Raw genomic sequence first — 16119 nt, forward strand, 5'->3', positions numbered from 1 at the left:
ACAGAATGTAAGATAGAACCTATAACTTTATCGGACCATGTCCCCATTAAGATGAAAATAAACTTAGGTCAAGAAAAAACAATTCAGATACTGGAGACTTAATGTTTCAATACTGAATGACCCCCTAATTCAACAGGAACTACATGACAGACTAAAAGAATATATGGATATAAACGACAATGAGGAGGTTACTCCATCTATTCTATGGGATGGTGCCAAAGCAGTTATGAGGGGAAATATCATTCAAATTACCTCGAGAATAAAAAAAACAAAGAGAAGCCAGGAGACTTGAATTGGAGACTGAAATTAGGAATTTAGAAAAGGAACACAAAATATCAAGAAGAAGAAAAACCTTATAATTATTAAAACAGGAGAGAAAAAAATTAGATGACCTACTTACATATAAAGCAGAGGGAATGCTGAGATTCGTTAAAAGAAAATATTATGAAATGGGTAATAAAGCTAGTAGGTTATTGGCTCTTCAGTTACGGACAGCTCAATCGAACCGTGTGGTACCTAAAATTAAACACCCTGACACGAATAGAATTACTTCCCAACCAAAAGAAATAGCAGAGGCGTTCGCTGCATACTATAAAAAATTATATGAAGGCCAAGAATTACTAGGGAAGAAGGAAAAAATAACAAAACTTCTGAATTCGATCCAATTGAACAGATTATCACAAGATGAGGCTGAGATGCTATGTTCCCCCATAACAGTACAGGAAATAATAGATAGTATAAGTAAGTTAAAGAATAGTAAATCCCCGGGCGCCAATGGCTACTCTGGGGAATACTATAAAGTTTTCACTAAGGAGTTAACCCCAATTTTATGTCGGGTATATAATTATGCACTGGATGAAAGAGATCCCCCAAAAACTTGGTCAGAGGCAATCATCACAGTCATACATAAAGACGGAAAGGACCTCACTCAGTGCATGGGATATCGGCCTATAAGTTTGCTTTGTCAGGATTTAAAAATCCTGACCTCTGTCTTGGCAAATAGAGTACAAAAACACATTCGGAAATTAGTTAACTCAGACCAAACGGGATTCATCAACGGGCGGCAGGGCACCAATAATGTTCATCGAGCTCTAAATCTACAATCTATTGCTTCTCATAGAAAGACTCCGTCAATGCTTCTCAGCCTTGATGCTGAGAAAGCATTCGATAGATTGGACTGGATGTTTTTGCAGCAAACACTGGCTCATATGGGTTTTAATGAAACTTTTGTGAGTTGGATTGGAGTGTTTTATATGAACCAGCGGTCAAGAGTTAGAGTTAACGGCCAATGCTCTGATTTTTTCGATCTGGGACGGGGGACGAGGCAGGGAGATGCACTTTCCCCAGCTCTGTTCGCTCTCAGCATTGAGCCCCTTGATTAGAAGTAACCCCCTTATACAAGGAATTAGAGATGAGGGTGGAAACCAACATAAGATAGCTCTATACGTGGACGACATATCATTATTTATTGAAAACCCCGTCCATTCAATCCCAGCTCTCCTACAAAATCTTAATGAATATGGTCTAGTATTGGGGTATAAAGTTAATACCAGTAAATCAGAGGCAATGATGGTGTCTGGGGCATGGCCCAGCCAGCTTGACGATGTGGTGTCCTTTCACAGAGCCAAACGGGGCTTCAGATATTTAGGAATCATACTCACTCCCCAAGTAGCACAACTATACCAGGCTAATTATAAAAAATTATTTGAGATATTCAGAAATGAATTGGCAAGATGGGATGTACTACCGTTATCACTTTTGGGTAGAGTAGAAGCGGTTAAAATGAACTTACTCCCCAGACTCCTGTTCTTGTTCCAGTCTCTCCCAGTCGGGATCCCAACATCAGCCTTCAATACACTGGACAAGCTTATATCCAGATTTATATGGCAAAATAAGAGACCAAGAGTGAGACTTAAAACGCTCACTCTTGGGAAGAATAGGGGTGGACTCAGCCTCCCCAACATAAAATATTATTTTTGGGCAGCACAATTAACAGCAGTGGTAACCTGGATTAACAATGATGTGGAGTCTGGATGGGTAAGCATAGAGCAGAACTCACTGCCAACTGTACCTCTTTCTGCTCTAGTGTTTCTGAGCAAGCAGTCCCAGGAGAAATTGAAAATTAAAAATGTATGGGTGAAACACACCTTAAAAATATGGTCGATAATCCAAAAGAGAATTAGAGGGACGGCTGCTCTTTCACGGGCTATGCAGATTGGTGGAAATCTGGACTCCCCCCCCCTCAATAACAGATATCACTTTTAAGAACTGGGCAGACAGAAACCTAAGAGTCATTGACCAGTTGTTCTATGACAACGTTTTACACCCATTCTCATATCTCCAAGACAAATTTTCTCTACCCCGAAGTGATTTGTTCCGGTATTTTCAGATTAGACACTATATTACAAGCCACAAAGATTGGGATATAATTAAAAATGCTCCAACAAACGTAGAGACATTTTATTAATATAATTAAACATCAGCTACCCAACAAAAAACATGTTTCCCATATATACAGATATCTGTTAATGGATATGCCAGACAATACTCTTCATATTAAAAATAAATGGGAACTGGAGTTAAACATTGTAATTGAGGATAAAGAATGGGAAACAATATGTACTGGATGTCATAAGGGTATTAATAGCAACATATGGAAGGAGTTTGATTGGAAGATGAAGACAAGGTTCTTTAAGACGTCTTCAGTGGTTTCCAAATTCACAGATAACCAAGCTGCAATATACTGTTGGAGAAAATGTGGAATGGTCGGCGACCACTCACACATATTTTGGGACTGCCCAATGATGCTTCCTTTTTGGAAGGGGGTAAAGAGACAAATAGACAAAGTTATAGGATCTGATTTACTACTCACCCCGAGTCAGTTTCTTTTTGATCAGACTCCTGAAGACATGTACACCAGAGACCAAAAACACCTGTTACATATACTTTTGATGATTGCTAGGAAAATGGTGACAATAAAATGGATGAATCCACAGCCGCCTACAGTGGCACAGTGGAAACAGAAGCTAAGGGAAGTGTATGGAATGGAGGCTTTGACTGCTCAATTACAATTAAAGGCTGATGTATTTGTGAGAAGGTGGCTACCTATAGCAAGATACCTCTCTGACTGAGGGGAACCTCACACTATGCTGAAATGTCTTCACTATCCATCTAATTTTTATTCATTCATTGATTTTATTAAGTTTTCTGGGCCCCAATAGGTTTGTTTTTTTTTTCTTTCTTTTCTGGACTTACTTTCTTGTACTGTCATACTTATTCTGTGATGTTGTCAAGGAATGTTGTGGTTTGTATTATGTCTTTTTATGTTCAATAAAAATACAGTTAAAAAAAAATATCAATAAGACCACTTAGAAACTCACCAAATGGATCTTTGCAGGTGACTGGATCAGACACAGGACCAGCCTCGCTTTCGCCTATGTCATTGACGGCAACAATGCGGAACTGGTACTCTGTATCAGGGGTGAGTCCAGGCACAGTAAACATGGTGGAAGTGATCTTGGTGCCGTGACGGGACCACGCCTCAGCAGACACCACCTTGTACTCAACAAAGTAGCCGGTAATGGCAGAACCGCCATCATCCTTTGGTCTGGACCAGGCCAGTGCCACTGAGCTCTTGGTAACGTCCATGATCTCTGGTGGGGTGCTTGAAGGTTCGGGGGGGCCTGGTATAAAAAACACAGAAGAATTTGAGTCATTACTGAATGATCTTGTGCTGCGCAAAGACATGGATACTGAGAAAAAGTTAAAAATTACAGAGAGGAGTCTTTGGTACAAGTGGCTGCTCGGACTTCAGAGATGCACTGATACCAAAGGAGTTTTCAGCGGTGACCTTGAAGTGGTACTCTGTTCCTTCCTTCAGGCCCTTAACAACAAGCTGAGTTTCAGTCACTCTGGAGTCCACGGTGTACCAGGCGTTTCTTGCTGCCTCACGTCTCTCTACGATATAACCGAGGATCTCTGAGCCACCATCATCTGTGGGAGCCTTCCAGGAAACCTTGACAGAGTTGGCCTGGATCTCTTCAAAGATCATCGGTCCCTCTGGGGCGCTAGGGCGGCCAATGACCTTTACTTTGATTTGGGCTTTCTTCTTACCAACCTTGTTCTCAAGCAGCAGATCATACACACCAGAGTCACTTCTCTCAGCTCCTTTGATCACTAGTTCACTGGTGTCCTCAGTGGAGGCAATCATGGCCTTGGTGGAGATGGCACCACTATCCTTGGACCATTTGCAGGCTGGGTGAGGTTTACCCTTAATGGGCACAGAGAGTCTGACTACTCCTCCATGGCGAACCACGTACACATCTTTGTACTTCAGCTCCAGGTCGTAGTCAGGAGATTCTGAAGAACAGAGATGGTTACAAAAGTCAGCTTTCTCAGTATCAGTTTTAAACATAAACACATGATTGAGTGCAGCTGCAGTGAGTGCATCCTTACCGAGCATTTCAGTCACAGTCACTGTTCCTGGCACTTCAGCAGGCTCTCCCGAGCCACCGGCATTGCAGGCCATCACACGGAATTTGAACTCCTCTCCTTGTGGCATTTTGGTCAGTGTGTACTCGCAGATCAGAGAAGGTGTGGTGTTGCACTTGATCCAGGCCATGGTGCCTACCTTCTGCATTTCAATCAGGTAACCATCCACTCTAGCATCGCCCTCATCATCAGGAGGACTCCAAGCCAGTGACACAGAGGACTTGGTAGTGTCAATGACTCTTGGGTTTTGTGGACAGCCTGGCGGATCTGAGTGAGAAAGAGAAGCATGTTAGTATCTACTGTTGCTCCTTCAATATAAATTGCTATTGTGTTTGCTCTTGTATCTTAAAGTCATCTATCTAAACTTTCTATAAAACTTGTCTCTTACCAATTGGATCTGTTGCCACAGCTGGTTTGGATAGCAGACTGGGTTTGCTCAGTCCTCTGGCATTGATGGCAGTGATTCTGTGCTCGTACTCAAGGCCCTCAATCAGTTCGGTCGACCTGTATCTGGTCATGGTGACGGGGTTCTTGTTGGCACGCACCCATCTGTCAGACCTGACTTCTTTACGCTCAATGATATATCCAGAAACCTCAAGACCACCATCTTCCTCTGGTGGATTCCAGGCCACTGTCATGCCGTCACGTGAAACATCAAAGACAGTTGGGCGGCCAGGAGGTCCAGGTACATCTGTGGAGGGAGAAAAACATTTTAGCCTTCTGCTGTGGATGCAATTCTACTTGTATGTTACTAGCTGCTTTGTTATCTTAAATAAAACCAATAATCTTACTCTTCAAGCTTCTGCAAGAGACAACCTCTGACTGCAGGAACTCTCCGGTGCCATATCGATTTACAGCAGCTGCACGGAAGACGTACTCATCTCCTTCAATCAGGTTCACGAACTTGAACAATGGTCGACTGACGGAGTCACAGACAGGCACCCAGCCCGGTCTATGAGCATCACGCTGCTCCACCACATAGCCACTGATGGGAGCGCCGCCATCTCTGACTGGAGGATCCCAGCTGCAGGTGACGGTGTTGGCATCAATCTCATCAAACCTAACTGGTCCACTGGGCTCATCAGGTTTAGCTGGTAAAAGATTGACAGAAGGATTTCATCACTAAAAGGTAAATGAATTACATATTTGGTGGTATTGGCAGTCTACAAATGAATAAACAAGAACAAAAATGAAGATTTCTTACAGAGAACGATGACTTTGATGATCTCAGTGATGACACCAACAGCATTCTTCACCTCCAAGGTGTAGTCACCAGTGTCATCAATGGTGGTGTCAGACATGGTCAGCTTGGAGAACTTGCCAGTGCTCTTGATCTTGACGCGGTCTGTGACTTTCATCTTGTTGTTAGCAAAGTACCAGGAGCAGATGGGAGGAGGCCTGCCGATGATAGGCAGGTCCAGATCCAGAGTCTTACCAGCCAGTACATTGACAACCTTCTGAGGAATACTGGAGAAGTCCACCACAGGCATCACTGGAGGGGAAAAACAGAAGATTGTGAACTGAACTCCAGCAATGAGTTTTCTGATAACTGCATACTTTATCTTTGCTCCGCCCTACATATTGTATTAAGTTTAACTTCAGATAGCACAGTTTTGCTTTATCTCTTACCTCTTTGTTCCTGTACAGTGACTGCTGCAACAAGCTCTTTGGGCTCACTGGCTCCTCTGCTGTTGACAGCTTTGATTCGAAACATGAACTGCTCGTTCTCAGTCAGCTTCTCGATGGTGTGCTCAAAGTCTGTGAGCTTCAGTGTGGCCACTTTCATCCACTTGTCAGTGCCGAACTTACAAGCTTCAATGACGTAGCCTGTCAGTCTGCTGCCACCATCGTGCTCGGGCTTCTCCCAGCCAAGAGTGACGGTGGTCTTGGTGACATCAATCACCTCCAGCTTGTGTGGTGGCAGAGGCACCTCACAAACGAGGATGAGATCAGGAGTCTCGCTGGGCTCACCAACACCATAAATATTCTCAGGGAGGACACGGAAGTAATAGAGCATGCCCTCGATAAGGCCATCGACCTTGTATGACGTTTTATTGCACTTAGAAGTGACAGTTTTGTAGGCTCTCATGGACGCCTCACGGCGCTCGATGATGTAGTTGTTGACGGGAGCGCCACCATCCACGGTCGGGGCTTCCCAAGAAATGGTAGCAGACTCCTTGGTCAGCTCCTTGATCTTGATAGGTCCAGTTGGTCCAGGAGTATCTAAGAATAGAAATAGATTTTGTAACTTTTTTGAAGCTGTTGTGCCACATTAAATCAAAATTAATGGCTCAGTGAAATTAACTTTTGAAAATCTCCTTTTGTCTCAGAGAGTATCATGAACTTACCGTACACCTTGACCAGAATGTTGACTTCCTGCTTTCCGGCAGAGTTCTCAGCCATCAGTGTGTACTTTCCAGCATCGTAACGATGAACCTTATCAATGATGAGAGTGGTGGAGGTGTTGGTGACCTCGACGAAGCCTCTATTTTGGAGGACGATGCCAGGCTTGCTCCAAGTGATAGCAGGAGCAGGACGACCAGTGACATTGACGAAGAGGCGGAGTGAGCCACCAGCGCGCAGGCAGATGGTTTTCTTGAGGTCATCATGAAGCTCAAAATCAGGAGTTTCTGTGTGAGAGGATGGGATATTGAGGATATGGTTTTTAATACTGGATATTTAAAAATGCCAAATAAGGAAAAACACTACTGTAAGAAGTAAAATTACAAATGCAGGTATTTTGCTGCAAAGCACAAAAGAGACAAAGTCACACTCAGTTAATTATTGTAAATATTTATGGGGCTTTGCCTCTTAAAAGGATCACTTTAGTTTTCTTTATTAGGCTACTTTGCTCTACATATACATCTCTTTTTCTTCATTTGTTGTTTATTGTGTCGTATGTTTATGTACACTTCTTTGCCTGGAAATCATTAAACTGTTATCTTGTCTGAATGCTGTTTCAGGTGTTTGCTTACCGATTCTCTCCACTGGCTCAGTCTCAGCACAGGGTTCACTGAAGTCTCCTGTGCCATTGATGTTGATGCCGGCCACTCTGAAGCAGTACTTCTTGCCTGCAGAGAGTCCAGTCACCACATACTCTGTGGCACGCAGGGTCTTCTCATGGGCCTTCTTCCATTCCTCTGCTCCAGCCTCCTGCATTTCGAGGATGTAACCAATCACTTCGGCTCCGCCATCCTCCACGGGTCGGGACCAGGCCAGGCTAATGCTGTTGGCATGGGTGTCGGTAATACGAGGGATAGAAGGAGGAGCAGGGGTGCCTGAGAGGAGATGATATGAGAAAGAATACCTCTGGTTTTAGAGACGATGGAATCATTAAACTTCACTGTGTCACGAAAGACAGATTTGAACAGATCAAAGTACTGAACAAACTGGACTTACATGTGGGCACTCTGCACACGACGTACAGAGACACCTCGCTGGCCTCACTCTCCCCGGCCTTGTTGATGGCTGTCACTCTGAACTGGTAAATGTTGCCTTCAGTCAAGCCGGACACCTTCAGAGTGGTGTCCAGGTGAGCACCGTCTCTGTTCACTTTCACCCAGCGGGCACTCTTTCTCTCACGTCTCTCCACCAGGTAGTGGATCAATGGACTGCCGCCGTCGCTCTCCGGCTTCAGCCACTCGATGGTGGCGAAGTCCTTTCCCGATACCAGAATCTCCGGAGCACCAGGAGGTGTTGGCACAGCTGGAGAAGATAAATTCAGTGTTAGGAGGATTTGAAGATCTCGTTAGTGGTTACGTTTTCATATTTTCTCTTGCTGTTTTGTTTAAATTTAGCAGGAACTGTTTGAACTCAGAGGTATATGCATTGTTTTCTTTTGACTAGTAGTTTGTAGGAGATACGTGACAGCAATCTGACTGTACTTACTGAATGTGTTCCTGGCAACCATGGGCTCTGACTGGAGGTAGACGCCAGGTCCATACTTGTTAACTCCGCGAACTCTGAACAGGTACTCTGTGTTCTTGAACAGTCCGGTGATGTTGCAGGTCACCTCCTTGCACTCAGCGTGCATGATAACCCAGTTGAGTCTATTGGTGTCCCGCCTTTCCACGATGTAGTAAGCGACATCATCACCGCCGTCCTCCAGAGGAGGTTTCCAGCTCAGGGTGCATGACTCTTCTGTTATCTTGCTAATCTCAATGCTGCCTTCACATACTCCAGGTGTGTCTGGAAAAAATAGATGTCCTCGTGTTCAGCTGCTTTGTATACAAATGAATTTATGTGTGTAGCTGCAGTAATTTAACCGTTAAACACAAACCATCACTCACCAAGCACCTTGACGTTGACCTCAGCAGTCTTGGTTCCGCTTACATTCCTGACAGTTAGGATGTATTTTCCAGTGTCATCTCTGTCACAGAATTTAATGATGGCCATGGCCTTGGTTGGGGTGTATTGCAGGTAGTATTTCTCACATAGATCTAGCTCCCTGTTGCCCTTGGACCAGGAAGCCTTGGGGTCAGGCCTTCCACCAACTGCAGCATCCAGAACCAGGTCTGAACCAGCTCTGACCATCACGGTTTCAGACAGAAGTTTGCTGTCCAGCTGGGCCTTTGGAGGCTCTGCAGAATGAATGCAAAGAGCTTAATTATGAAACTTTACTGAAATATATTTACACATTTAAGCCTGGTGTTCTGATCATGGTACAGGTTTTGCAGTGTGGAAGGTTGAGATGAGTTCCGTTAAGGGTGTTAAAGTGTGCTGTATTGGTGGTATGGTGTCAAGGTGACAAATCTCACCAAAGTCGGTCTTGCACTGCACAGATCCGGTGGACTCGGAGGGCGTGCTGAAGACCTGGTTGGCATTCTTGGCAATAACTCTGAATTCATAGGGCTCTCCCTCTCCCAGTGCGGTCACAGTGTAGAAGTTGTCAGTCACGTTGGTGTAGTTGCACTTGAGCCAGCGACCTTCACCAGTCAGAGTGTATGGCTTACGCTCAATGATGTAGCCCACAATGGGACTGCCACCATCGTTCAATGGAGCTGACCATTTGAGCGACACAGTGGTTCTTGTAACATTTGTGACTTCAGGTTTACCTGGCGGATCTAAACACCACATCAAAAATGTATGTCAGACATGTCTCTTGAATGGTAAACAAAAAACACCAGATGGCGTAAAACTATACTGTGTCAAAACTCACCAACTGGGTTTTGAGCGATTGCTCCCTTGGAGGCCTCGCTGGCTTTGCTCAGTCCAGCGCTGTTCATTGCATAAACCCTGAACTGATACTCTAGACCCTCCACCAGACCTTCCACCTTGTAGTAGCACTCAAAGCATGGGATCTTGTTCTCCCTCACCCACAGGATGTTGTTCCTTTCTTTCTTCTCAATCCAATAGCCTGTCACCTTGCTGCCACCATCATGGTAGGGCTCCTCCCATTTCAGGGTCATTGTGTTAGCAGTGACATTGAAGACCGAAGGCTTTGTTGGTGGACCCGGAGGTGCTGTAATACATAATTAAATGTTGTTGTTCAGTCTTGTTTAACAGAAGACACATTTTTTACATAGAGTACAGTAAGTGTTAAACTGTATTAAAATATTTTCTCATTCACGTGATAAATTAGTGTTTACAATAAAAAATGATTTATGGATTAGTACTCACTGAAAGGATGCTCTGCAATGATAGTCTCAGACTCTGTGGACTTGCTGACACCAAATCTGTTTTCAGCAGAGACCCTGAACGTGTACTGCATGTATTTGGTCAGGTAACTGACGTGGAGAGACGTACGCTTTACACTGGAGTTGATGAGCTGCCAGGCTGTGGAACCAGACTCACGCTTTTCCACAATATAGTTGGTGATGTCGGTGCCACCATCGTCTTCTGGTGGTTGCCAGTTGATGACACAAGACTCAGAGGTGATGGAAGAGATTTCAATGGGCCCAGTTGGAGGACTTGGTCTGGCTGTCACATTCACTTCAATAGTAAAGGTTCTGGTTCCTGCCACGTTCTCCAGAGTCAGGTAGTATTTACCGCCGTCTCCTCTCATGGACTCTTTGACTGAGATGCTGGTTCTGTCCTTGGTTACTTTGATGGATACTCTGTCTGAGCACTTCAGCCTCATCTCCTCCAGCTTCCACGTTACCTTAGGTGCAGGTCTACCAATGATAGGAACATCGATAGTGAAGGTGTTGCCAGACCTGCATGTGATGAGCTGGTTGGCAATTTCACTGAGGTCAGCAGCAGGTTCAATGTGAGGCTCTTTCACCAGTACAGGAGCCAGAGTTTCCTTCGGGATGCTGTACCCAGATTCATTCTTAGCTTTCACACGGAAGTCATACTCGTCACCCTTGTTGAGCTTTTCAACCACGTAGGTGAGATTCTTGGTGTTGCCAACCACCATCCATTTGTCTGTACCCTTTGCCTTAGCTTCAATGACATATTGCTGGATGCGACTGCCACCATCATGCTCTGGTTTCAGCCAGCCCAGTGAAACAGAGCTGTCTGTGGTGTCCAGGATGTCCATTCTCTTTGGAGCTGAAGGCTCTGCAGTCGCAATGACAGGCTCAGTCAGCTCAAACGCTTCGCCTATACCATGCTGGTTCTCAGCGGAGACTCTAAAGAAGTATGGTACTCCCTCCAGCAGGTCCTGGATCTTCAGGATGTGCTGTGTGCACTTACCACCAGACTGCTGCCAAGTACGGCGGCTGGCCTCACGCCTCTCAACAATGTAGTGATGGACTCGGGCTCCACCGTCATTGAGAGGAGGCTCCCAGATTAGTGTGACTGAGCCTCTGGATACCTCCTTGAAGGCCACAGCCTGTGGAGGCCCAGGAGTGTCCATCACCTTTACAACAAAGGTAATGGCCTTGCTGCCGCTGGCATTCTCCAGGTTAACTGTGTACTTGCCTGTATCAGTTCTAGAGCAGTTTTCAATACTGAGAGAGCTATAACCATCAGTTGTTCTGACCTCTGACATGGCACCAAGTTCTCCCTCCTCCTTCACCCAGGTGGCGGTGGGAATGGGCTTTCCTCTGAAGTGGATACCCAGGCACACTGAACCTCCAGCCTTTACGATGTGTGTCTGCTTGAAGGTGGCATCGATGTCTACCTGTGGAGGTGTCAGCCTATCAACAGCCTGAGCGGGCTCTGGGATCTCCTTGTCCTCACCTCTACCCACGTGATTGACAGCTGCCACACGGAACTTGTACTCAGCTCCTGTCTGTAGACCGGTCACTACGTGATGAGTTTCTGGCACAAGCTCCTTGTTCACTCTCTTCCATTCAGTCTCCTCTCCTTTAACCATCTCAACAACGTAGCCAATGATATCCATGCCTCCATCGTCCATAGGCCTGGTCCATTCCAAGCTAATGGAGGTGTTGGTGGAGTCGGACACACAGACCACAGATGGAGCACAGGGAATGTCCTTTGGCTCAGCAGCTTTGATGGGCACAGAGATGTTGCTTGGAGTTCCGACACCGGCGTCATTGACGGCCATAACACGGAACTCGTATTCCATGTCTTCTGTCAGGTTGAGTACCTTGTGAGCACACTCAGTGATGGGTTTCTTGGTCATCACCTTGTAGAAGCGGACAGTCTTCTTCTCTCGTTTCTCAAGGATGTAGTACTGAATGGGGTTTCCTCCATCAGAAGTTGGAGGAGTCCAGGACAGGGTGATGCTCTCTCCGGTCACGTCTGTGGCGTCAGGAGTGCCTGGAGCATCAGGAGTAGCTGGGAGAAACAATTTTCAAAGATGAATGACTTGAATACAAATAATGTGGAAATATAATGTTTCTTTTATTTTAAATATATATTTTCAAAAGTCTTTCCACTTACTATACTGCATCTGTGCAATGATGGGGCTGGACTCCAAAGGTCTGCCAACTCCAAACTTGTTAACAGCAGACACCCTAAACTGGTATTCATTGGTCTTGATTAGCTTGCTGGCATTGAACGTGCACTCCTTACACTCATCAGACACCAGGGCCCAGGAGATTTTGGCAGTCTCACGCTTCTCGATGATGTAATGTGAAATGTCAGAGCAGCCGTCGTTCTCCGGTGCATTCCATGACAGAGTGCACTTGCCCTCTGAGATGTTGCTAAAGGTGATGGGACCGACTGGCTCCCCAGGTGTGTCTGATTAACACAGGTGTAACCAATTTAAGTTAGGACACAGAGAATGGTATAAACACGTACACTGCAAATAAAAAGACAACTGCATACCTTGGACTTGGACCAGGATGTTCTCCTTCTTGGTTCCAGATCCATTGGTGGCCTCTACAGTGTAAAGGCCACGATGGGTGCGGTCAGCATCCCTGACGAATAGAGTGCTAGATCCAGCTACAGTGATGATGTCCATCATTTTTTTGGTGATCTGCATGCCATCTCTGAACCAGACCACTTTGGGAACTGGGCGTCCAGTAATGGTCACCTTCAGTCTGATGATGTCTCCTGCCTTGACTGTCAAACCTTCAAAGTACTCAGGGCCAAACTCGATATTTGGAGTAGCTGGAATTGAGAGAAAGGCCATTGAGTTACAGTGTACAGCTTTATTCTGTTGTAAAGCAATTTAGGCACCCCTTAGTTAGAAAAGTGCTATATAGGTGAAGATAAATAACCATTTGCTTTCTACTCCACCACATTTTCTGACAGCCTTTTTTAGATGCATATTTCACACAACAGATGAAATAAGAAGCTTTTAAAATACAATAAATAGGTACCGATTGTACCAGTGGTTTCCGACCTCTTGTGTTGTTTTGTGTTTATGTGGAGTCTCTTTGTGGTTCTTATGTGTCTCTTTGTGTGATATGTCTGGTTGTAAAGAGTAGTTTTGACAATGGATAATATAACAAGCTTTTAAAATGCAATATATGGTTGCATATAAACCTGTGTTTCATGACCATTTTGGCATCTGAAAGAGCATATTAACAATTCCGATGTCTGTGGGTTGTTAACAGCTCCACCAAATAAAGATATTTCTCTCTAACCTTCTCATATTGTTTATTTCAGTAAATGTTCCAATGATCTCAGTGATATCTGCGCAAAAATCAGAGCAGAGACTACAACTGAAAACACATTTGTGGATCAAAACTATACTGCTGATACACTGATGCCTCACCATTAAAAATCTATTTATGTCAAATATAATAGTATCTCAATCAGAGGGACCAAACTAGGACTTTTACTGCAATACTTGAACCACCTTTTGCAGCTGTGTACTTTTACTCAAGAAGGATTTTAAATGAAGGACTTTTACTTGTACTTTTTGTTTGCTGTGTTAGTATATTTTACCTAAATAAAGAATATGAATACATCTTCTGTCACTGTCATCAACTGTATTATTTACCCGTTAGTCCTGTAATTCAACATCACAACCCTGTCAGCTCTTGCTGTTCTGATTAAGCAATTTCCCTTCGAGGATCAATAAAATAATTCTGCTTCTAATGGTACTCACCGTTCTCACTTCTGACAACAATCAAGCCAGAGGAGTTGGACGGGGGACTGACAACGCCGATGGCATTTCTAGCAATGACTCTGAACTCGTAGCGTTCATTTGTTGCCAGCCCAGTGACGGTGTACTGACAGTCATGTACGTCTGTCAAGTTGGCCTTGAACCAGCGGCCCTTTCCTTGGCGTTTTTCAATGTTATAGCCAGTAATCTTGCTGCCACCATCACGTTTTGGTGCATCCCATTTCAGTGTCACAGAGTCACTGGTCACATCAGTGTAGTCAGGCTGGCCAGGAGGATCTGGAAGACATTGTACAGTTTTTAACTTAGTTTTGTCCAAGTACTTTCATGCTGACTATGTTTCAGTCAGGTTTTAAGAAAGGCATTATTTTGCTGAACATACTGTATGTTTGAAGTGTAAGAAGGAAACAGAAATGGTCTAAATGAGCACTCACCAACAGGACTGACAGCCATGGTTGGCTTGCTCTCATCGCTCATTCGACTGAAGCCAGCATCGTTCTGGGCATAGACTCTGAAGGAGTACTCCAGGCCTTCAATGAGCTCTAAAATCCTGAAGTCTGTGTCCTTGATCAGCATGGTGTTTACCTTTTGCCACATGATGCTGTTCTTCTCCTTCTTCTCCACATGGTAACCCTGGATAGGGGTTCCACCGTCATAGATGGGCTTCTCCCACTGAATGGTCATACCATCATTTGTGATGTTGTACACCACAGGCTTGCCTGGTGGGCCTGGAGGCCTGAACTGATGCTTGGCGATGACCATCTGTGAAATCAGAGGCTCGCTGACACCATATCTGTTCTCAGCACACACTCTAAACTGGTACTGGACACCTTTGATAAGGTTGGGGATCTTGAACTGAGTGCCCACCACACTGGAGCAGGCCATCTTCCAGTCAGACTGGGAAGTGTCACGCTTCTCCACAGAGTAACAGGTGATATCTCCACCACCGTCATCATTGGGTTCATCCCAGGAGATCATGATGCTCTCAGCCCTCACTTCATCCAGTCGGATGGGTCCGACAGGCTTCGATGGTGGTCCGAGTGTGATGACATGGATGTGGAAGGATCTTCTGTTGACCTTATTGTCAAGGGTGAGAGTGTATTTACCCTCGTTCTCCTTTTTCACATTCTTAATCATCAGAGTGGCTTTGTTCTCTGTCTTTTTAAAGCGCACTTGGTCACTTTCCTTTAGAGGCAGGTTGTCCTTCAGCCACAGGACAGCAGGTCTGGGTTTGCCTTTGTATGGTAGCTCAATGTGCACATTATGACCCAGGCGAATGCTTATCTTGCCATCTGGGTACTCTGAAAGGTCTGCCTCTGGTGTGATAATGTAATCAATGACCTTGATAGGTCCAACCTCAACAAAGTCACCCTGTCCCTTTTCATTCCTGGCAGCAACTCTGAAGAACACATTTGTGTGCTCCTTGAGTTTCTTGACCTCAAACTCACACTGCCTGCTGGTTCCTCCCAATGACCACTCCTCATCCTTCAGCTTCTTCTCAATAACATAGTCAGAGATGATGCTGCCACCATCATATTCAGGCTTCAGCCACTGCAAATTGACAGAGGTCTTAGATGAATCCTTCATACAGACTTCCTTGACTGGTCCCGGTGTCTCTGTAGCCTTTACGGGCTCAAGTGTATCACATGGATCACCAACACCATTCTCGTTCTCTGCTAAGACACGGAAGAAGAAGGATGTCTTTTCAGAGAGATCTTCAATGGTGTATGTTGTGTCTGTGCATTTGTTTGTCACTGCAGAGTATGATCTCTTGGAGGAGTCCCTCTTCTCAACAATATAGTTTGTGACTTCAGCACCGCCGTCGAGGAGTGGAGGTTCCCAACAGAGAGTCACCTTTCCACGGGTCACATCCTTTAGGACCAGGTTCCTGCACTGAGCTGGTGTGTCCTGGACTTTCACAGACAGGGTCAGAGTCTTGGGCTCTCCAACACCATTCTCTATCTTCACTGTGTAGTTTCCAGTGTCGAGCCTGGTCACCTCACGCATAACAAGGACTGTGGTCGTGTCTGAGAGGTGGAACTCGTATTGGGGATTGCGGTCGATGCATTCTTCTCCCTTGCTCCAGGAGGCAGTGGGAGCAGGTCGGCCCTTCAGAGGAACAGATAGCTCCACATCCTTTCCAGCCTTCACAATGTAGTGAGTTCTCATGGCAACATCTGAGTCAATCTGGGCCTCCTCTGTGT

At 45.2% G+C, this 16119-nt stretch overlaps 1 protein-coding gene across 1 annotated transcript in view; it reads right to left on the reverse strand.

The window, feature by feature from the left end:
* The window catches only part of ttn.1 (titin, tandem duplicate 1), a 198399-nt gene that overhangs the window by 13708 nt on the left and 168572 nt on the right, over positions 1–16119 (reverse strand). Inside the window, exons 219-237 of the mRNA XM_055015241.1 lie at positions 14350–16113; positions 13901–14194; positions 12670–12954; positions 12283–12582; positions 10111–12177; positions 9650–9952; positions 9249–9554; positions 8781–9071; positions 8380–8679; positions 7891–8196; positions 7467–7769; positions 6840–7121; positions 6121–6714; positions 5696–5983; positions 5283–5582; positions 4880–5182; positions 4456–4758; positions 3775–4359; positions 3381–3683 (exon numbers count right to left, since the gene is read on the reverse strand). Coding sequence (XP_054871216.1) covers positions 3381–3683; positions 3775–4359; positions 4456–4758; positions 4880–5182; positions 5283–5582; positions 5696–5983; positions 6121–6714; positions 6840–7121; positions 7467–7769; positions 7891–8196; positions 8380–8679; positions 8781–9071; positions 9249–9554; positions 9650–9952; positions 10111–12177; positions 12283–12582; positions 12670–12954; positions 13901–14194; positions 14350–16113 — 9477 coding nt within the window. The remainder of the gene's footprint in view (positions 1–3380; positions 3684–3774; positions 4360–4455; positions 4759–4879; positions 5183–5282; positions 5583–5695; positions 5984–6120; positions 6715–6839; positions 7122–7466; positions 7770–7890; positions 8197–8379; positions 8680–8780; positions 9072–9248; positions 9555–9649; positions 9953–10110; positions 12178–12282; positions 12583–12669; positions 12955–13900; positions 14195–14349; positions 16114–16119) is intronic.

The sequence above is a fragment of the Amphiprion ocellaris genome, chromosome 11 (genome assembly GCF_022539595.1).
Source record: "Amphiprion ocellaris isolate individual 3 ecotype Okinawa chromosome 11, ASM2253959v1, whole genome shotgun sequence".
In the NCBI taxonomy this organism is placed as follows: Eukaryota; Metazoa; Chordata; class Actinopteri; family Pomacentridae; genus Amphiprion; species Amphiprion ocellaris.